Raw genomic sequence first — 22931 nt, forward strand, 5'->3', positions numbered from 1 at the left:
TTCTCTGTCCTTCGGCTCGTCACAAGAGACCATCCAGACAGAAACCCAATATTTTTACTGTTGCCTTTTTGTTACATTTGTTGTATTTGTGCTGATAAATACAACATTGTTACATTTGTTGTATTTGTGCCTTTATTTATTTATCAGCACAAATACAACATATATATATATACACATACATACATACATACATACATACATACATACATACATATATCCATCCTTTTGAGCCTTTTTCAGATTTGCTCGTTTTCCAGGTTTGTCCTTTACCGCCCCCCTCTCCCCAAATATGTCACCGTACTCTAAACAACATTTTGCCTTTAATCCTCCAAGGCGCTTCTTTGAGAAAGGTGATGCTTGATTAAACCATTTAACAAATTAAAAGGACTGAACGTTATAAAGACAAACATTTCAAAGCTGCTCTATACAGGTCCACTTAAAAGCGTGAGAAGTAAAACCGGTCTGCACCCTGCCCTCACCAAGGAAATACAGCTATAAGAAACGTCACCGCCCCTATTTTTACCGGTGAGGGGGGGCAGCTACCTAAAGACACCCAGCAGGACGCCGGTCAATCAAGCAAAGCCGGAGAGAGAGAAGGTGGGGGGGGGGGACTACCGAGGGCGGGGCAAGTTCGTTCGGGGCCGCCGCGACGTCACGCAAGTCTCCGCGGCCCAGGAGCGGCTCACCTCCCCAATCACGCCTCGCTCCCTTTGAGAGGCGGGGCTTGAGGCTCGGAGGGCGGGCGAAGTTGCTGTGCACATGCGCGCGGGGTGGGAGGGGTGGGGGCTAGTGGGACGGCGGTTTTGTGGTCGGAATCCGGCACGGGAGGTGGCCGAAGTTGCGGTGCTTGACTGACTCTCGCTCGGCAGAAGGCAAAACCGGGGAGCTTCTCTTCCTTCCCTCCTCCCCCCTTCGTCGCCTCTGGTTGGGAGAGTGGAGCGGGAGCTGCGTGCCTCTCGCTTTAGCCTCGCACCTGGCTATGCCTCCTTGTCCGTCAGTGCTGGTGTTAGGAGCGTGAAGGTGAGGCCCCGCGTCTCCTCTTTTGGTCCTGCTGCTACCTGACAGGTGCCTCAGCCGAGGCCGCCGACTCTACGGACCCCCCAACGGCGCCCGGCATTCGCCCCACTTACCTTCCTTCGCCGCCTTTGTGGAATCTCTATGGTCCCTGTGAGGGGAGGGCTCTGCTTTCAGTTTGGGGGCCCACAGGTTGCTGTTCCTCTCTTCTCTCCCCCCTCCCCCGCACTGCGCTCCTTTTCCTAACAAACTCCCCCTCCCCCGGGTGCTGTGCGCGCGCGAACTTTCATCGGTGTAGCCTGGACGCCTCCTGCACTCTCGCCCCCCAGCCCCGCCTTTTCCATCTTCCTTTTTTGTTTCTTCCTGATTGTGTTTGTGTTTTGCTCTCTTTCTCTTGCTCTCCATTCCCGAGTAGGAATTGTAAGGGGGCTCTTTCACGTCCTGATCTTTCCTCGAATGTTTACTAGCGGCTGTCTTTATCTATCCAAGTGTTTAATCCTGCAGTGGTCGCCAGGTATGTGGGACTCAGAGTTTGTTTGTTTGTTTAAAAGGCTGCTTCCTGGGTGTCTGGCACGAACGAGGAGTTAGTTTCTGTCTCTCAGGATTCCTGGATGCAGCTATTTCTATTGCTGCCTTGCCCAGAGTCTATTTCTGTGCGTCCTGCCCTTAATCCTGCCTTACTTCTTTCTCTGATCTACTGGAAGTCCTATGTTTGGCGAATTGGCCTTGTAAAGCTATTAAGTCCTAACCTGTTTTTGCAAAAGGAATTACGACCGTATGCCCAACAACATTGCATATAGCAAAGGGGTTTTTGTGATTTTTCTAGAGTTAAACTATTGTGAAGGAACCTCAAAGAACATGTGCATTGCGCCTCTGATTGTATCCTGGTAATTCCAAAAGCATCAAATTATTCCCTGGATTGATTGTGTCAAGATACAAGAAAATTGAAGCAGTTTAGCTTTTCCTTAATATATGTCCGCATTGACATAATTAGTAGATGAGTTTTTATTATACATTAATGATTTTTCATTATATCTTGTCTTGCAAAAAGAGCAATAGACATAATCTTTGCTGTTTTAAGACAAATTTCCAAAAAGTTACAGGTCCTAGTAAAAATTTGCACTTAATGTATTTTGTTTTCCTTGAATTAAAATCATTTTCTTTCTATAGTACTTGATTAACGTTATTTAAATGGAAATTAGCTATATTTTATTATAAAAGAATAAAAATGTAAGGGTTAGGCTTATTTGTGGTGGTGAAAAGTCTTAGTAGCTTTGTTTCTGCTCACACAGGATGCTATCTCCAACAAATGTAAATGCAAGTGAGAATAACAAGATAGAGCATTGTCTTTTTAATTAAATGTACCTGGAAAAAATTTAACGGATATTTTTAAATAATATATTGTCTGTTGCTATTTATTTTCTTTAAACTGATTAGTCAGTTAATTATCTGGTGAATTGCTGTTGCTGAAGTGAAAGGATAAAGCAGTATTAATATCTCTTTTCAATCAACAATTCTGGATTGTTTAATAGTTAAAAGCTTTCTAATTAAAAAGCATTTTGTTGAAATCTCAATCTTTAAAAGCAGATGATTTGGAAATAGCAGTGCATATGATTTGTTCCATACCAGTGAGTCAAGAATGTAAACAAATAATGGACTTCAGCCATATTCTTAATACTCTCATCAAAGTTTCTCATGAAATCTCTTGCTAGGCATACTCAGCTGCTGCTTCCAAGATAATAGGTTTGAGATATTTTTTTTAAAGTTCTTTCCCAAATAATGTTACTAAGATATTATAGTAGTATAGTTAAGGCAATCTTATACGTACCTAGAAATAAATTACATTGAAATCAGTAGAATATATTTCTGAGCAGACATTTTATTGGTAAAAAAAATTGCCTCCTTTGATATCAATATGCCATATTATTAATGCTCATTTGTTTAATTTATATGGTTTCACATATTATATGCCTAACTCTGGAAAACAGTAAAACATTTGAAAAACTAATATAAATTAAGAACAATATGCTTAAATCTCTCATTAAAATTAATACTTAGTAATTTATGGATCATATTGTGATTTGCATTGGTTTTAAAAATGGTGATTTTTATTGCTGTCATATTTTAACTGGCTTGAATAATGATGTTTGGAAAGGCAGCTAATTTTCTTACATCAAAATCCAATATAGCTTGTTTGCTTTTGAATTCCTGAATTGTTGTTAGACTTTCCTGAGCTAGCTGAAAATGTGGTTTGGCATAGTTCTAATGATAAGTTAAGCCTAACACTAGCTCAGATTTGGAATGTTTTGTCTGCCATGTGAAATGCTTTTGGGAGAAATTAACTGCTTAGTTATTTAAAAGATTTATAAGGCTGCCTATTCACAGTTTGTGATTCTAAGTTGCATAAAAAGGTTCTTTTTTAAATATACATATTAGAAAAGGAAGAAAATAACTTTTTCCTTTTCCCATTTTAATAAGGAAAGTTAATCATTTTCAGTCAGACAACATTAATTCTAAATTTAATGCCTTAATAAGAATATCATCAATATTTTGACATTGATGATGTAAGAGCTGATCACTTAGACTGTTCTGTTCCTGCTGGATGATCTAATAATTCAAACTGTGACCATTGAAACAATTTATTGGTAGTCCTCAACTTACCACCATAGTTGAGCCCAAAATTTCTGTTGTTGTGAGTTGTGACCCATTTTACGACCTTTCTTGCAACAATTGTTAAGTGAATCACTGCAGTTGTTAATAACATGATTATTAAGTAAATCTGGCTTCCCCATTGATTGTACTTGTCAGTGAATATGAAATTGCAAAGGTCAGAATAAGTAAGATAGCTAAGTAAGGAAAATTTGAGTAATATAGTATCACCATAATAGCTTTGATGTATCAGCTTCAAATAAAATAATAAATAATAAATGTTGTGCAATACGTTGTATACATTATTTATTTTTTTAATTTTGATGCTTGTGAAGTATTATCCAAATAAACATGAATTTTAGAATTGGTACTTAATGATGATTATGATGATGACTGTATCTTTCAGGGATGAACATGTAAAGCAGATGTTATTTGTTTTCATTCCTTTCTCTAATATAATGGACAACCTCCAGAATACTTGAAGAAGCAGAAGCTAAATGTTTCTGCACTATAGATCTCCTTTTTTCTTTGCTTAGCATTTGAGGGCAATATTTAGGTAAAGCTATTAATTTGTCCCTGCTTAAATATTTCAGTGTGAAACAAAATTTAAAATTCCATATTTTGTCTGATTCCAGTTTAGGAAAAAGCATATTTTCCAATCCATAGGTAGCAAGATACATCAGGGGTCCTCAACCCACAGGCCACAGGCCACTACCTGGCTGCAGCCCATTTGGAACCAGAGAGCAGAAGTGGCAGGTGAGCATGTGCAGGCACAGCTCCATGTGTGAGCAGCAGGCAAGCATGTACCCGGAAAGCTCAATTTATGCGAGTAGCGGGCAAGTTTGGAAACATCATGGAAATGGGCAAACATGTGTAGGCTCAGCTCCACATATGTGAGCAGCGGCTCTGAGTGCACACATGCAGCTCCATTTGCACAAGCAGCAGATAAGTTTGGAAACAGGCCATAGAAGCGGCGTGCAGCTTCATTTGCGTGAGCAGCAGGCAAATATGCTCTCTGCTTGTGAAAATGGAACTGTGTGCATACGCTCACCCGAAACTTACACAGAACCATTCCATCTCTCCCCTCGTTCCCATGCTGGTCCTTAAGGCCGGAAAGTTTCGGGACCTCTGAGGTACATACATACATCATATTATTCCCTTACATACTCATCCATAATATGCAAAGAGCAGAAAAAAATATAAGAGATAGTAAGTAAAAGAAAGAGATAAGGAAATCTGACAAAATCTAGTCTACCTTATTTATAATGACTGTTCTTACAAATGATTGTTTCCACCACATACATGCAGTACATACATCTCAAATCATGGGTTTTCTTTAATCTTCTTTTGTTTCATCTTTCTTTCTGAGAATCTTATGCACTTTAACCACATATCTTTTTTGATGTTCTGCTTTTCAATCCATTCACTGTCCTTTATGTATTTTAATCTGTACAGATAGTCCTTGAGGTATGACCATAATAGATCCTCCCCATTATAGTCATAAATTGTAATAGTTGTAAAACTGATTTTAAGACTTTTTGCAGCAGTTGTTAAGTGAATACAGCAGTTGTAAGTGTGAATATTAAGCAAACACAGTGGTCATAAGTGCAAACCAATTATAGGTGCAGTTTTGTTGAAAACCAGAAATGCCAGTTTTTATAAAATCTTTGTAAAACATGGTCATACCATGTGGAATGCTGCAAATAGCTGTAAATGCAGCCATGTTGCTGAGTGCAACATGTGGTCAGCATGTGTGGTCATGTGGCTGCAGGGACTGACCATCAGAACTTTGGATCCAGGTTGTAAGTTCTCTTTTCAGGTAGATTGTAACTTTGAGTTGTTGCTAAGTAACTGGTTGTAAATTGAAGATTACGTACCGTAATTTGATTTTCATTTATCTGTCATTATGATCAAAGTACCTGAATTCTTTCTTCTGATCACTAGCTTTTATATTAAACACATTAATTCATTACTTATTCATCTGGTCCTTATATTTCGATTTTCGATTTTATTGTATTTCTATGCCGCCCTATTCCCAGAGGGACTCAGGGCGGCTCAAAAAAGACACGGACAAAACAATACCACAATTTAAAAACAATCAACAGCCACACCATTCGAGCGGGGACAAGAACTCATCAGCCCCAGGCCTGTCGGAACAGCCAGGTTTTAAGGGCTTTGCGGAAAGCCTGGAGGGTGGTGAGGGTCCGAATCTCCACGGGGAGCTTGTTCCAGAGGGCCGGAGCAGCCACAGAGAAGGCCTTCCTCCGGGTGGTAGCCAATTGGCATTGGCCAGTGGATGGAATTCGGAGGAGGCCTAATCTGTGGGATCTAATCGGTCTGTTGGAAGTAATTGACAGCAGGCGGTCTCTCAAGTACCCAGGTCCAATACCATGAAGGGCTTTATAAGTGACGACTAGCACCTATAGGCAGCACACTAGCACCGAAGACCAATAGGCAGCCATATCCCATATTTACCACATCCAATTCTTAAATAACCCATTCCCTACTGCATTCGACTTTTGTTTCTTTTGGCATAAGCAAACCACACTTATAACAAAATGGACAGAAGCCTAATCTTATTAACAACTATTTTCAGTTAATTTCAACAAACATTAATTCCTCAAAATGAACCACTAGTTTTCTACCAGTATTTTCATACTTCAGTATTTTGTTTATTTTAAGTGAACTTGCAATGTTTCCTGTATTTTTTTCTGTCATACACAACTGTTTGAGTCTTTGATACTGTAATATTCCATATTCTGAAGATGCTGTAGATAACTTGAAGAACTGCTTTAGAAATTTTAAACTAAAAGGAAAACAATGTCAACTATAAAATGCTAACATGTAACAAAGAAAACTTTCTCTCCCTTCAGCCCTACTTTCTTTCCCGTTTTTCCTTTTCTTCGATGTCAATTTTTCTGTAGTTCACTCTTGACACTAACAATAATCTGTCTCTTAGTCAAAACATCTGATCATTTGTGTCCTTTGCTAATTGTGGTCAATATGCCACTAGTGTAATTTGAGTTCAGTCACAGCATGTTTACAATATTCTATACAATCTAGGACAGTGATGGTGAACCTTTTTCTTACAGCGTTTCAAAATTGACCATGCAATCCTTCCCGCCCATCTGCACATATGCTTGTGATACACACACACACACACTGCATGCACGCATGAACACTCCACAGGCTCCAGAGGCTTTCCTGAAGTCTGGGGAGGGTGAAAAGGGCCTCCCCCAGCTCCATGGAGGACCCCCTGGAAGTTGGAAATGGATTGTTTCTAAACTTCCACTTGTGCCATTGGAGCCTTTTTTTTGCCCTCCCCAGGCTTCAGAAAAGTCTCCGGAGACTGGGGAGGGCAAAAAAAAAAATGGCCCTGATAGCGCAACCGGAAGTTTGGGAACCAACTTCCAGTTGGCCCATTGGGGCCATTTTTCACCTTTCCCAGCCTTCAGAGGCTTTCCTAAAGGCTGGGGAAGGTGAAAAAAGCCTCTCCTGGACCTCTGGAAGGGCGAAAAATCTGGAGCTGGCAGCTGACATGCCACCAAAAATAGCTTCGCGTGCCACCATAGGTTCGCCATCATGGATCTAGGATCTTCAAACTAGAGTCTGTCTTGCAAGCAAACATGTCTCCATAGCACCAACTAGGAGTTATGTATAATATACTGAAATTTACTTAGGTTAAGTGTCTGTTGGTTGTATACGTTTGGTACTCAGTTCTAGTTTTTCTTAATTAAAAAACTCTGGGATTCCATGAGACTTTGTGATTGGCAGAAAAACTTTTAATTTTCCCATGCTATGTAATATTAGCAATTGTACTGATAGGGATTTTTTATGAACCAGGACTCAGCTGCCAGCCTGCTCTTTTGTTTTGTTATCAGCATTGCAAAGCTACAGTGTAAGTTAGAAGTGTGTTGCATTGTGAAGTTTTCAGGTTTTTTTTAGATTTTTATGTAGGGTTTCCCTGAGACCTGAAAAATATTTTAAATGTTCTTCCAAAATAAAATAAAAACTTGAGAAAAACAACTTGAACCAATGAGTTTACCAATTATCAGTGGCTAAAACAAAAGGCTTGTTTTTGACTGCAAGAGAATTGGCCATAAATAGGATGCAACTCAGTTACGTGAAAAGAAGGAAAGTGGATGGATGCTTGGCTTATGTAATGGTATGTGGGAACGATCCTAGACACAGGGTAAAAGATGCTGTCTAGGGAACAGCCAGACAAGAGGAGAAGGAGTCTACAATTGCAGGAATGATCTTCTCTAATTGATCAGGCTGTTAAAAGAAATGGTAGGAGATCTGTACTTGCAAGATTCTGTCAATGTAGTCTTATAATAAAATAGAATTAGATCATCTGGTTGTGTTTTCTATTTGGTTTACCTGAGAGGGCTAATAGCTTACTATAGTCTCCAGAGAAGAATTCATAATAAGCAAATTTGTTCTTTCCCTCCCCCCCACCTCTCCTTTTACTTTAACCTTTATTTACTTACATGAGTAAAGCAAATGAAACTCGTGTGTTTAAATAAATAAAAATGCACTTATGAACGAACTACTTGTGAACAACTTGAAAAATTTTGGGGATTACAACCTGCTGTGCTATCTTTCTAAAATATCAGTGCTAAATGTTTCATTCATTTATTCAGGACTGTTTTATGGAAATAAATTTTAGGACAAACCCTGGAGATAGAATTGGTTTGCCAAGGGGCGCATTGACTAGGCACTTCAATCTCTTTAAAACCTCTGGGAAATAAATTAGCAAAGTCATTAATTATCATGGCTCTTTTTCTTACAGGGGCACTACACTCCCTCTGTCCTCTCAGGATTGTCTGTCTTGTCTCCTGTTCCAAGAGTCTTTTTTTCTTCTGATTATAGGTACTCCTTACTTACCAACCATTCATTCAGTGAGTGTTTAAAGTTAAAACTGCTTTAAAAAACTTTATAGCCCATTCATCTCAGCATTTCTCAGTCATGTGATCACCATTATAGTCAGAACATCTCTGGTGTCTGTCTTCTTCCTCTATTCTGCTGTCAAGATGAGGAAGGGAGAAATTGAGCAAGCGTTGTATACATCAAAAGCAATGCAACCTCAGTGGCAAAAAGAAGGCAAACCTTTTCAGGCAAAGTAGAGATTGCCTACATAAATTGCTTGCTCTCTGCCCCCAGAAGAGAGATTGACGAAAAGGGAATTTCAAGAGAGTAAGCTGTTTGTATACCATGTCTTTGGTTCCAGCCCCAGGCTGCAGCACAATCACATTGTTTTTGATGTGTACAAGACAGTAACCATGCAGTTGAGAATGCCAAAGGGCCAGGAATGGTTAGAAGGAAAATAAAAGCCAAACTGAATAATCTTGTCTCTTTCCAGCTACAAAGCACATTTGCACTCATTTGATTTTCTGCTTAGTGACTGGTTCACTTACCAGCAGAGTTGCCAGTCCCAATTAGTATCTTTAAGTGAAGACTATCTCTGCTCTTTTGTTAGAGTTTAAATACTATTTATAGGAGTTATAAAATACAGTGCATAAATAAGTTGCAAAATACGTTGCCACATGATTTGAAAAGAGGACTGATTAATATATGCAAGAAAAAGCTATGAATTCCTGCTAATAATAATTATGCATTGCCTTCTTAACTGAAGAAGGTGTATCTCTTAACTTGCTGAGAAAATGGACGATGATACTCTTGCATTCATTACATGCTTGTGATTTTCCATAGATTTTTGCATGGTATAGTAAGAAGATAATGGCTATTGCTAATCTTAGAAAAGTGAATAGTATGCAGGTAGTCCTCGATTTATAACCAATTCACTTAATGATTGTTCGAAGTTGTAACAGCACTGGAAAAAAGTGACTTATTACCATTTTTCACATGATGCAGCATCCTGGTAGTCATGTGATCAAAATTTGGATGTTTGGCCTTTGGCATGTAGCAGTGAAGGTAGCAGTGTCCCAGGGTTATATGGTCAGCTTTTGCAAAGTCAATAGCAATAGCAGTTAGACTTATATACCGCTTCATAGGGCTTTCAGCCCTCTCTAAGCGGTTTACAGTCACCATATTGCCCCCAACAACAATCCGGGTCCTCATTTTACCCACCTCGGAAGGATGGAAGGCTGAGTCAACCCTGAGCCGGTGAGATTTGAACAGCCGAACTGCAGAACTGCAGTCAGCTGAAGTAGCCTGCAGTGCTGCATTTAACCACTGCGCCACCTCGGCCAAATTCACAGTGTTACTAACTTTAACAGTTGTGGCAAGAAAAGTTATAAAATTCAATTAACAACTGTCTTGTTTAGTAACAGAAATTTTGGGCTTAATTGTGGTCATAAATTAAGGACTACTTGTACATATTTAAATATATAAATATAAAACAAAAACTTTGTTAGATTGAAAATCCCACTTCATAATGCTGGTTGATATACTGTACATAGATATAAATAGATTTTTCAATTCTCAATTGATTTTCAGTTTGCGAATAGTTCACATTCTTTTTACTGGTGGTTTTTTATTTATCTACTAAGATCAGCCAAAAACTGAAAAGTTCTGAAGTCAGTATAGTAGGTCCAAGATATATTTTGCTTGACATAGTGGGTTCATATGTGGCATGTAAAGATACGGCAGTGTCTGAGATAAGTTACTTACAGTGAGGATTTTTATAACATTATCTTCTTGATACTCACTTTGGGTGTGGTGATTGAGATTCTTTGTAGCCCTGAAGGCTTTTTCAAAATAGAATGTAAAAATATTCATATGATTTTTTAACTGGCATGACTGGTTCCTGAGGAAATTTAGGAGGGTCCTGCAGTAATACATCAGGCAACACCTTGAAGTTGTGCATTCCCACACATTTAAATCAATCCCATTGAAGTGAATAGAAGAGATATAGTACCTCAATATGTTTTACTTATTAACTGACTATATTTTTATTCTGAGTTTTGGAAATCTGTCATATTGGCTGATATCAGTAAGAGCAACATGCTCTAACAGAAAATCTCTACATCAGTGAAGAGGGTAAAGGCAAAAATAGATATGGAAGATCATTTCTAGACTGAACACAGTCAATATATTCTATTTTAGTTTTATTGTTTTTTTCTTGTTTTAATGATTATTGGTAGACTTTTACTTCTATGGTTAAAAGCTAAATTCCCTTCCCTTGACTCTTGCATTTTCAAGGAAAGACCTTCAAGGAGACATAATCTTGCTGGCAAAATCCATTCGTGCTATCTGATAAATGGTTATGATAACTTTTCCATGTAATTCAATTAAAATATATATCAACTTAAAGATTTTTTGACTGCAGTTAGTATACAATGTTACTTGATTTTCCACATGTAACTTCTCCAAACATATAAACCATATTTCCAACTGGCTGTTTTTTTTTCAAATTTGTGAAGTCAAACCTATTTCTGTAAGCCTCGTAACTGATATTAGTTCACTGTTATGTCTGTAAGCTGTGTCTACAAGATTCTAAGACATCATATTGTTATAGGAATATCCAAAAAATTAAGATGTGCCTTGCATTGATAGCCCCAGGAAAAATTATAATACATATATACTTGCAAAAATGGTGGGAGGGGAGAAGGAATAAGGTGTAATTTTCTCTTTGTCATAAAGGGATATTTTTTTTGCTATCTTTATGTCACTGTTTTGTTTTTTAGAAGTAACTTAGTATTGTGGCAGGCTGCTTGTTCCCTCACTGAGTGTTGGGTTCAAGAGGGTATGACTTCTGTCTTCTCTTTAGTTACAGTACATTTATCATTGTAATACCAGAATGGCTGGGGAAGGAAAGTTCTGGTATGTTCTGATATTTTGTAAAGATACAGTGTAAGTAGTTTTCTGTAGTTAATCTACAAAGGGTTTGTAGCCTGATTTCAGAAAAAATGCTTTAGATATTGACCTCATTGAACTACTAGAGAGCAAAGTTCTTTTTCTCTGGGGCAGAAAAAAATAATACAGAAGAGATGAGGCTTGCAAAATAATTTATCTCATTGCACACTCTGAAAGTTCTACTCAGTGCAAAACAGGTTGAATGAAACTAAACTGATGACTCAGAAAAGCCACTCCTAATTGAAGTAGGATACGTGATCAAATGGCTGAAAGTTCCTTATGAAATTATAAAATATTCAGGAGTGTTCCAAGAAATAAAGTGCTCTTTATTTTGCTTTACAGTTATAGAAGTACATAATTATTTCCCAAGTTTTATTGGTCTAACACTCAAAGTCTTCATTTTAGTGGGCAGCCTTCTAAATTTTACAGTATAAATTTACTATATTGTAATTTATTTAAATTTCCAAACTCATACAGAAAGAGAAATAGTAATCTGTTAAATTTATTCATATTCCTGTTATTCCCTATTCTTGTTATACTTGTTAAAAGAAGGGAATCACAATTATAATATGTTCAAAGGATGATAGGCAATCATCTTTTGAGGATGCATTCATTTAGATAAAGTTGTGATATATCACATGACGAAGCTGTGATGACGCAAGTTTGATACCCCTGTTCTAGAGTCTTCATTCAGCCATAATTGAATAAATATAATTTAGGTTTGAAGTGTCTTTTGCTTCTGTGAAGATTTACTTATTTTCCTCTGCTGTTCATAATAAACAATTTGATTGCATCCGGTTCATATAGTTATGAGCACAATTGAGCCCCAAATTTCTGTTAATAAGAGATATTTGTTAAGTAAAGTTTGCCTCATTTTGCAACTTTTCTTGCCACAGTTGTTAAGCGAATCACTGCAGTTCTTACATTAGTAACTTAATTACTAAGTGAATCTGACTTCCCCATTGACTTTTGCTTGTCAGAAGGCTACAAAAGGTGATCACATGATTCCAAGACACTGCAACAGTCATAAATATGTGTCAGTTGCCAAGAGTCTGAGTTTTGATCCCATCACCATGGGGATGCTGCAATAGTCGTGTGAAAAATGGCCTTCTTTTTCAGTGCTGTTACAACTTCGAAAAGTCACTAAATGAACTTATAAGTTGCGGGGGGAGGGGAATGACCATGCTGACTACATTTTATGAAAAAGTATAGTTCCAAAATATCTGGAGAGCACTACATTGCCTTCTGATCTAGATATTTCTTCACATGCCTTTTTGAAAGACTGTAAGGAATTTGATACTTAATTATCTAGAACAATGTAAATTGTTTGTGATAATATCAAATATAATTTCATTGGGTTTTTTCCTAAAGATTGAAAAATCATAATTAGTCTGTTTCTGCTTAAAATACAGATTATCCAGGATGGATTATTACTGTAATGGCATTTCTTTGCAGTGAAAATTATTTGGTCAATGTTTTGAATCTTTTATTTTGCATATATAGATAAATTCTATATACAATTAATATTGCAAGTATCTCCTTGAAAGAAACAGCCAAATGTTAAAATACTTCCCTATTTAAGATTTCAGTAATATCTATGCAGCATTTATATAACTGATACATTATTTTGGATTGAATCTAGTTTTAAATGTATAGCATAAAATTAATCTTCACCTGAGTCCTTAAAGTATTCAAGCAATATCAAGTGACTGACTAAATAAAGCATATTTTTATATGCTGTTCTTCAGAGGTTTTGGTATCAATACTACGGTGTTTTACCCATTTGCCAACTGATCTGATAACTGCTAGAAGTATGCTGTACTGTGTAACATCTACTCATTTTTTTTTTAGTTTAAAAGGTTAATCTCCTGAGAACCGTAGTGAGAGAGGAATGGCTTGATACAACTTCATGATGTAATTTCCCCCCCCCCTTTCTTGGCTGGGAAAGCAGTTGCTATAGAAACAAACATTCAGTTGCAGAGAGTGCCAAAGGAATGCTAATCTATCCTAAATGAGAAGTTCCAGCTGCTGCCTAAAGGTGGAAAGACAAGAGAGGGGGAAAAAGAATAAAATCACACACCATTGTTTCTTTCTATCTATCCATCCATCCATCCATCCATCTATCTGTATCCCACCTTCATTGTTTATAACTCAAGGCACTAAACCTATCTAATGCACCTTCCTTCTATTTTCTGCATAATGACAACACTCTACAATACTGGCATAAGAATTTTATATTGCTAGTAAAAACTGTTAGTAGCAAAAAATAAATCCTTGTTAAATTAAATATTTCTCACCACCTAAATCAATGTAAACGTAAATCAATTTCTAGATTATTTATTTATATATTCTACTTTATTATTTTTACAAGTAACTCAAAGTGGTGAACATATTCAGAACATCTTCCTTCTCCTATTTTCCCCACAACAGCCTCCCCTGTAAAGTGGATTGGGCTGAGAGAAAGTGACTGTCCAAAGTCACCTATCTGGCTTTTATGTTTAAGGCAAGACTTGAATTTATGTTCTTCTGCTTTCTAGCCTAGTGCCTTAACCATCAGATTAAGCAGGTTCTAAATTAGTAAAATTAGCAGCAAACAAATTTGATTAAGACCTTGGCTCTTTTTATCAATACTACATTTGATTCAGTTCAATTAATGCTTTTTTATTTTACATAGATACATAATCTTCCATAGATAAACTGCTATGGTGTTTCTTCTTAGAATAATAGCTAACGACAGATTGTGCTGATGATATTGTGGTTAAATAAAATTTTCATGAATCTCTTTTTTGAAGAGATATCTTACATATTACAAATTATTTTCTGTTTCCAAATATTTATTACACTTTAAAAAGAAACGTATACTTAAAAGATAGCTAAAAATTATTTTTTAAACTACTTTTGACAAATTACAAATAATGTGTTATGTATGAATGCTTACAGTTTCTATTGACTATTTATAGGATCCAAAAATCTTTCTCCTATAAAATTTTACATATCTGTCTGCCTAAATATTATTGACATTATTAGTGACCTATTACTGATTTATAAACTTGACCAGTTCCTTTGAGCAACTTCTCAACGGTATAGCGGGTTAAGACATTTTTATTGCTTTAAAAAGCAGTGTTGTGTTCAAATTACAAGGAAGTAATTTTAGGCTAGATATTAAAATGATCTTCTTGACTGTACAAACTATCAGCCTGTGGAGCAGGCTGCTTTATAAAGTAGTGAATCCTTCATCAAGAACTCAAGCAGAGATTAGATGCTAATCTAGCAGAGATGTAGTAGATCGTGCTCTGAGGATTTTTTAGGATTTTTTTTTTTAGGATTTTATTAATATTTGTAGGCCGCCCTTTTCCCTGAGGGGACTCAGGGCGGCTCACATAAAATCGGGGAGGGGGAATACAAACATTAAGATAAGACATATAATAAAATAGTAAACAACATACATTCATCATTCGGGAGGGGAACTATCCTTGTCCCCAGGCCTGACGGGCGAGCCAGTTCTTAAGGGCTGTGCGGAAGGCCTGGACGGTGGAGAGGGTGCGAATCTCTACGGGGAGCTCGTTCCAAAGGGTCGGGGCTACTACTGAGAAGGCCCTCCTCCTTGTAGTTGCCAGCCGGCACTGGCTGGCCGATGGAATACGGAGGAGGCCTAATCTATGTGATCTTATTGGTCGCAGGGATGTAATTGGCAGAAGGCGGTCTCTCAAGTATCTGAGTAGATTGGACCAGATTATTTCTGTAGCCCATTCCAGATCTATGAATATATAAAGGTAGTTTTTGCTTAGCAACCACAATAGAGACCAATAACTCATTTCCTATGTGGAAAATCATGTTACCATGATAAACTTAAGTTCTTCACTTCCACTTCAGTCATTAAGAAAAGCAACACAACTGCTAAGTAAAAAATCATGTGGCCACAATTTATGATTTTCCTTTTGCCTTTCGTCGCAAGATTGCAGGACGCTGCAACAGTCGTAAATACTAGAATTGGTCACTTATTTTTTTAGCTGTACCTGGTTGCTGCATAAGGCTGTTGGTAAATGAGGACTGTCTATATTGACAATATGTGTACAATCTATTTTCAAAGATTTTCAGTCAGAAAACAGATTATGATTACTGTGGCTAAATTTGTTCATGACAAATGTATTTGTCATTGTTGATGCTGACTTCTAGTAATTATTGCTCTGTTTTCAAGATGCTCAGAAAATGATCTCTATAATCTGCTCTAGAGATTAAAATCTCTAGTTCCTTGGATCCTTTTCACCCTGTCTCTCTTGAAGATAATGATATTTGCTGTCATCCATTTATCTTGCATTTCATTTCTTCCATCAGGGTTTCTCAAGAAAATTATTGGCCAAAGTATTTCTTCAGTACTTAGTTGATAACATTCAGCTAAGGATTCCCCCACAGTTCTGGGCTACATGCCATGTCAGTTTACCTTTTTCTACTGTCTATATGTGTCCTTTGTTTTTAGATTTTAGTAAGCTTTTCATATAACTAGTTTGACTACTTCTGTTGTTTTCCATTCTATTCTGCATTAGATTTTTTTAAATTGTCCCAGGACTCATCCCTCTTGAACTTCTTGTCCCATTCTCATGTGATGGAATCCACTTATTGCTTAAAATCTACTTTTTGAAATTCAACAAAAATAAGTAAAGAATCCCATCATCACATTGCAATTTTCCATTGATATTCCTGAAATTTCTAAATCTTTTACTGTCTTCCCTATTGCATCAGTAACCATGTCAAGAAGAGTTAATCTTCTTGTACTTTCTACAGAGTTTGGAGAAACAAAATACAGTAGAACTTCTGGTCACAACCATCATTTGTTCCATAACTTTGGTCGCAAACCAATTTGGTTGTGACTTCAACCTAATTTTGGAAATTTGGCACTTACCCAAAAAAAAAAATGGTGCGGAAGGGGAAATTGGCCGCAAAAAATTTTGTGTGAATTTTTTGGTCAGAACCCGATTTGGTCGTGGTCAGAAGCGTTCGTAACCAGAGGTTCTACTGTAACAGGATTATTTACATTCTGTACCAGCACTTCTTCCCTCTTTGGAATGCCTCTTACTTGCTTTTGGAAAGCATCAACACTTCTCTTTGATGCTCTTCCTTTGATTATTCTTCTCATGGACAGTTGCTTCTATTGTGGGTTCCTGTTATAGCACCTTCTTTGATTTGATCAATCTTATTATTTCATATTAACGGAGGTATCACTATTCATTGTACAAATGCTCTGACCCTTTCTTGGGATTTGCCATAAGTTTCCATTTACTGCCAGCATGTTTTCTCTCATAAGATTATAATATGCAAGCTATAGTTTAGAATGAAAAACTATGGTCTTGCATGTATTGAATAGTTAATGACAATGATTTATGAAAATTACACATGGTTCTTATTCTGCTTATCGGAGATAAACACTCTTTTTTCTCTTTTCTATTTCAGTGCATAGAATCAATTTAAAACTGAAACATTTCATTTGTAGGAAGACTATTACTTTGCTTTTATTTTAAAAGAAATATATTTACCAGGACTTTGCTACAATGAAGATAACAGTGTGCATTCTTTTTCTTTTTTCTTTTTATGGACCTTTGTCAGGACGTTACAATGAGAGCAAGGGATGTTTGAGCTATAGTTCTTGAAGGCCAAGGGACATTAAAATGTTAATTCCATGGTCTAAGAACAATACTGTATATAATTAAAGCCCTGTGGTGTTCTATGTGGTACTCCTATAAATACTGCTTATACCTGAAGATCAGCTGAACTGTTAAATGTTGAACTTATGTTGGTTAAGGTTAGTTAACCTTGGCTTTTTACATACATCAGTTTTATAACTAGATCTTAACACAATAAAAGAGCTTGGTGGCTCAGTGTTAGTATTGCAGGCTAATTGTCCACAGCCAGGAGTTTGATCTTTACTGGCTCAGAGTTGACTCAGTTTTCCATCCTTCTGAAGTAGGTAAAATGAGGATCCAGATTATTGGGGGCAATATGTGGATATTGTAAACCACTCTCAGAATGCTGTAAAACACTATGGAGCTGTATATAAATGCTATTGCGATTGCTTTACAAATTTTATTAGCATAAGCACACTTTATTATCTTATGTATATAGTATATAGGAAGATGATTTGCTGTGAAGCAATAAGAAATCCTTTCATGTAGCTCAGAAGTTTACAAAGAATTCATATTGAAATACATTTTCCACTGCTGTAAACAGTAATAGAAAACCTTTCTGATAGCTAGTTCTTTCAACTAAATTATTTAGTGAGGATACTCTTGAGCCAATTTTATTACAAAAACATCTACTGAAATTTAACTAACATCAAGAATAATAGGTGTAATATAAATGAATTAAAATAAATGGCTATATCTGTTGACATAATCATATTCACTTTTAACAATAAACGTCACTCATGAAATGATGCAAACTATTTTTCAGCAGGGACATATTTTAAGAGATAGTTATTACATAATGTGACAGCTAGAAGTTAGCTAACCTGCCTAACCTTGACAGTCTATGAAAAAGCTAATTTCATTTGGTATTTGGTGTTTTGAAGCCCTTTTTGAGGGATGTTTCCTTACCAGATTTCTCAATGCCTTCAAGAATAGCTGACCTAATGTACTGGAGAATTCCTTTAAATTCATGGAGATATTCAGAGATGTATCTGCAGGTCAAACCTCAAGAGTTGGCCACAGGAAATATTTTTGGATATTTTGTATTATAAGACTTTATGATAATTTTATGTCATTAAATGCTGTATTAAATTTGCCAAGTTTTAATTCCATAGGAGTCATGGGTTCTGGATGCATTCTTGAAAGTAGACCATTTGAGGTACATTGGTTTAAAATTGTTGTCCTGCAATTCACCGCTTTGCCCAGACAGGCAGGAGAGTTTTAGTATATTAGATAAAAGCTATCGGCATTTATTGGCTATAGTAGCAAACATAATAACTAGAAGCCTAGGAGCAATGTGACCACATGCCAGATCTCAAGGGACAGTCAGATAGTAGCCGTCACATTTATTCCATGAACATGTGGTAGTTCTATTAAAAACAAACAGTGGACTAGATAGCCCTTTCATCTAATGTAAGACAACATGAACAGGGAGGTGCATTTTTATCCTTTAATAAATTAAATTTAGTTTGTGACAGTAAAAGATGTGCTGAGATCAAGTATAAGTTTCAAAACAAACCACCCTTTTGAACTAATGAAAAACTTTAAAAAATGGGAGTAAAAGAGGTTGATTGCTACAAACAGGCAATTGTTTTATTAAGTCTTTTTATGTTGTAGTGATCATCATGGTGGTTTTGTTTTGCAAATCAGCATGTATTAATAACAAAATGGATAGGATAAAGTGACATTTACAAAAATAAGACTTTCTTATATATACCTAATCCCAATATAGGTGACCTGAATATGTGTCTGCGTGCATTTTCATCTAGACATTTCCATATTTTCATAGTTTAAGTGAGTTGGTAGTTGAGGCTTCTTCTCCATTGTAATTTCATTTTTTTTCAAATTTTAATTTAATTGGCTCCACTAAACAGAAGTAGGTTTTTACTTGAGAGTTGGAAACAAGGAAATTTTGTATACCATGACATAGTTTTCCTCTAGAAAATTAAGGTACACACAATATTAAATACAAGCATTAGTTTTTCTGCATTAACTTTATTCATTTTGATATAATCTCCTTTTTTTCAGATTTCTTCCTGGAGATTTTTTTCATATTCCTCTGGTCATGCATAAGAAGAATTATTTAACATTATAATGGATTTTAAGTGGAACTACCAAGAAAAGAAGTGTTATAATAAAATTTATGTCTGACAAGCCATATAGCTTTTCACATAGAACAATGACAACTTCTCATATGAATGGACATGTAACAGAAGATTCAGACAGTGAAACAAGAATTATGGATCTTGCACCTCTTGAAGAATCTCAGAAACACAGGGAAATGGCTGTGGATTGCCCAGGTGATCTAGGCAACCGCATGATGCCATTACGGCGGAGTGCTCAACTTGAACGGATTCGACAACAGCAAGAGGACCTAAGGCGAAGGCGGGAAGAAGATGGGAAAAAACAAGAACTTGATCTTAATTCTTCTATGAGACTGAAGAAGCTGGCACAAATTCCTCCCAAGACTGGAATAGACAACCCTATGTTTGACACAGGAGAAGGAGTAATTCTGGAGAGCCCGCATTGTGCTGTGAAAGTCCTAGGTATGTATATTTTAAGTAGAACAATTTATTTTATATGCAATGGGAATTTTAGTGCTTCTAAATGAATATTTACTTAGGCTTGAGAGATTGTGTCTATGCAGCTAGTCCTCATTTACAGTCCATAATGGGGACTGAGCAACTCTGGTTAAGCAGTGTGATCATAAAGTGAATCATAAGATCTTGTCTTGTCTCTCTCATGCCAGAAATGCAGAAACTAGAAAAGGGGATATTATTAATTTAATATTGAAACAAAATTCAAAACTTTAATAAAATATAAATCCATATATATTTGGCCTTTGCTCAAGTTCGTCTGGTGCACCAATTGCGGCCCTATTTGGACTGGGATGCGCTTCTAATGGTCACTCGTGCACTTGTCACCTCGAGGCTGGATTATTGTAACACGCTCTACATGGGGCTACCCTTGAAAAGCATTTGGAGACTGCAGTTAGTTCAGAATGCGGCCGTGCGGGCGATATTGGGTGTGCCAAGGTACACCCATGTTACACCTATCTTCCGTGAGCTGCACTGGCTACCCATTGGTCTCCGGACTCAATTCAAAGTGTTGGTTATTACCTTTAAAGCCCTACATGGCTTAGGCCAGGATACCTTCGAGACTGCCTGCTGACACATACCTCCCAGCGGCCAGTAAGATCCGACAGATTGGGCCTCCTTCAGATGCCGTCGGCCAAACAATGTCAGCTGGTGGGCCCTTGGACGAGAGCCTTCTCGGTGGCTGCTCCGACTCTTTGGAACCAGCTCCCCCCGAAAATCCGGACCATACCCACTCTGATGGCCTTCAGGAAATCCGTAAAAACTTGGCTGTTCCGCCAGGCCTGGGGCTGTTGACCTCACTGTTGAGGTGCGGCTCCGATTAGAATGAATGTATGAGGGGTGTCTGTTTTAAATTGTTTTGTCGTTATGTGTTTTTTATATTTCTTGTAAGCCGCCTGGACTCCTTTGGGATTGGGCGGCATATAAAAACTCCAAATAAATAAATAAATAGTATAGTTCTAGTCCAGTACTGAACCCTGTTAATGGCAGAGATATTTCTGATCAGCAAGTCATTCTGTGTGCAAGTCAGTCCCAAAGAGCAGTATAAAAGATGGATAGTTGTTTGAATAGTGCCACATTTGCCATGAATATCCCCATCTTGAGGGAGAAATTTCCTTTTCCCCATGTAATCTTTAGTTCTAACCAGACCAGTGTGCAGCCTGTTTAAACATCTCAAGACTTTCTACTTCTCCACACCTCCAAGCAGCTTCTCAGACAGTTCTATCCAATTATGAAGATGTTTTACTTGAGATTTCCATCTTTTTAACTGTTCTATTTGAAGTGTAGTAGCAATCTCCTTGGGGCAATCAAAAAAAAAATCCTTGCAGGAAATGTCTCTTGTAAACATAATATGGCCACACATCTGATGTCAGTTCCAGCTACAGTCATTAAGTGAATCATCTGTAGTCATTAAGCACAGCTTCATATGTTTGACTTGCAACTTCCTGCTGGCTTCTGCATTGACTTTGCTTCTTTGAAGTCTTTTGTGAAGTTGCTCTTGGCAGTCACATGACTGCAGGACTTTGAATAGTTGCTGAATGAGCACCTGGTAAGTGAGAACTATCTAATAAAAAGCGAGTTATTGAACTAAAAACAATTAATGTGAAAATTCAAAATAAGTTGTATGATTTCTATGATAAAGAATGCTTGCTTAGGCATTCACTCTAAGAATCTTAAAATTATATTTTAATAAAATTGTCTTATGTACCGTATTTTTCGGAGTATAAGACACACCTTTTTCCATCAAAAAAGAGACTGAAAATCTGGGTATGTCTTATACACTGAATACAGCATTTTTTGCCTCCCAAAACCCCGCCCCTTTCACCAAAATAGCCATTCATAGCCTTTAGGAGACTTTCAGAGTGTATCTGTACATCAGCAAAATAATATTTGGTCTAGGATAGAAATCAAGAAACCATGAGTTCATGTCTCATCTGAGGGTTGGAAAGGTGATCGCATGACCACAGGACACTGCAACTTTCATAAATAGATACCAGTTGCCAGGGTCCCTGTTTTGATCACGTGACCACAGAAATGCTGCAAGGGTTGTAAATGAAAAATGGTTATGTCTCTTTTTTCAAAACTTTTGTAACTTCAAATAATCACTAAACAAATAGTTGTAAGTCAAGGACTTCCTGTGTGGGAAACTCTATTACCAGGTTATTGAACTGTCAGTTTCAAAATTGTGTACGCTGTCTGAGAAAAGCTCTCCAGATTTCACTTGGATTTTTCCCATATGTGGAAATGTTCTGCTTGTGACTTGTACTTTTAATTACTTCTGCTTGTGACATCTGCCTTTCCCAAAAAGAAAATAACAATGAAAAATATTTCAATACTTCAATACCAAGGAATGGCAGGCATCCTTCCCAGTTCATACATTGCATGAATAAAATAAAATAAAAAATCATACCAAAAACTCAGAGTTCTGAGATTATTGCATTCTGCTGGAATAAAATTCGACCCATTTACAGTATTCCAGTTGAAAAATGATGGAAACCTTAACAAAAAGTTTCCATCATTTTCCAATTAGAATACTGTAAATGGTTTACATTTTATGTACCTTAAGGTGCCTTAAGAATAAATGAGGTGTGCAGGCAAGAAGGTCTTGGAGGTCGAATGGGAGTTTATTTTGATATGAAAAGTATATTAATGATTGTAAAAAATTGCTATCTGAATACTTTGTTCTGAATATGAATAAGGGTATATTCAGGGAATTTGTAGGAGATGTAAGTAAAGCATATATGAGAGGAGTACTGATGAATATAAAAAAATATATATAGACATAAACAAGGGCAAAAACGAAAAGAGTTGGAAGAGGATACCAAAAGAAAAATTTGAAATGTATCCAAATTGTGTTATAGAGGAAGGAGGCACAAAGAGGACAAAATTAAGGGTTTAGAAATAGACAGATACTTAGATAAAGAGATAAGGCCCCTAGCTAGAGAAGAGTACAGGCAAAAGCTGAATCAACAAATAACTTCTGGGGAAATCCTGCAGGTAATCAAACAATTAAGATTAGGAACAATGTAAACTGCTTAAAGTTTGTGTAATGGTAAGAAGCTGAGTTCAACGCAGAGATTTTACTGACTTTTTTTCTTCTCTTTCTTTTTTCTTTTCCCTTTTTTTTCTTTATTTTTTTTTTCTTGGTTTTAATACATCTTAGACTGTGTTTGAT

At 36.9% G+C, this 22931-nt stretch overlaps 1 protein-coding gene across 1 annotated transcript in view; it reads left to right on the forward strand.

Annotated features, from left to right (window-relative positions):
* Positions 1 to 790: 790 nt before the first annotated feature.
* Positions 791 to 22931, forward strand: part of PALS1 (protein associated with LIN7 1, MAGUK p55 family member) — a 50398-nt gene continuing 28257 nt past the window's right edge. The window contains exons 1-2 of the mRNA XM_014060222.2: positions 791 to 1020; positions 19188 to 19705. Of these exons, the coding sequence (XP_013915697.1) occupies positions 19303 to 19705 (403 nt within the window). The 5' untranslated portion in view covers positions 791 to 1020; positions 19188 to 19302. The remainder of the gene's footprint in view (positions 1021 to 19187; positions 19706 to 22931) is intronic.

Source organism: Thamnophis sirtalis, unplaced genomic scaffold (genome assembly GCF_051295495.1).
Source record: "Thamnophis sirtalis isolate CommonGarterSnake01/CBP01778 unplaced genomic scaffold, rThaSir2_p1.2 scaffold_1, whole genome shotgun sequence".
NCBI classification, from domain to species: Eukaryota; Metazoa; Chordata; class Lepidosauria; order Squamata; family Natricidae; genus Thamnophis; species Thamnophis sirtalis.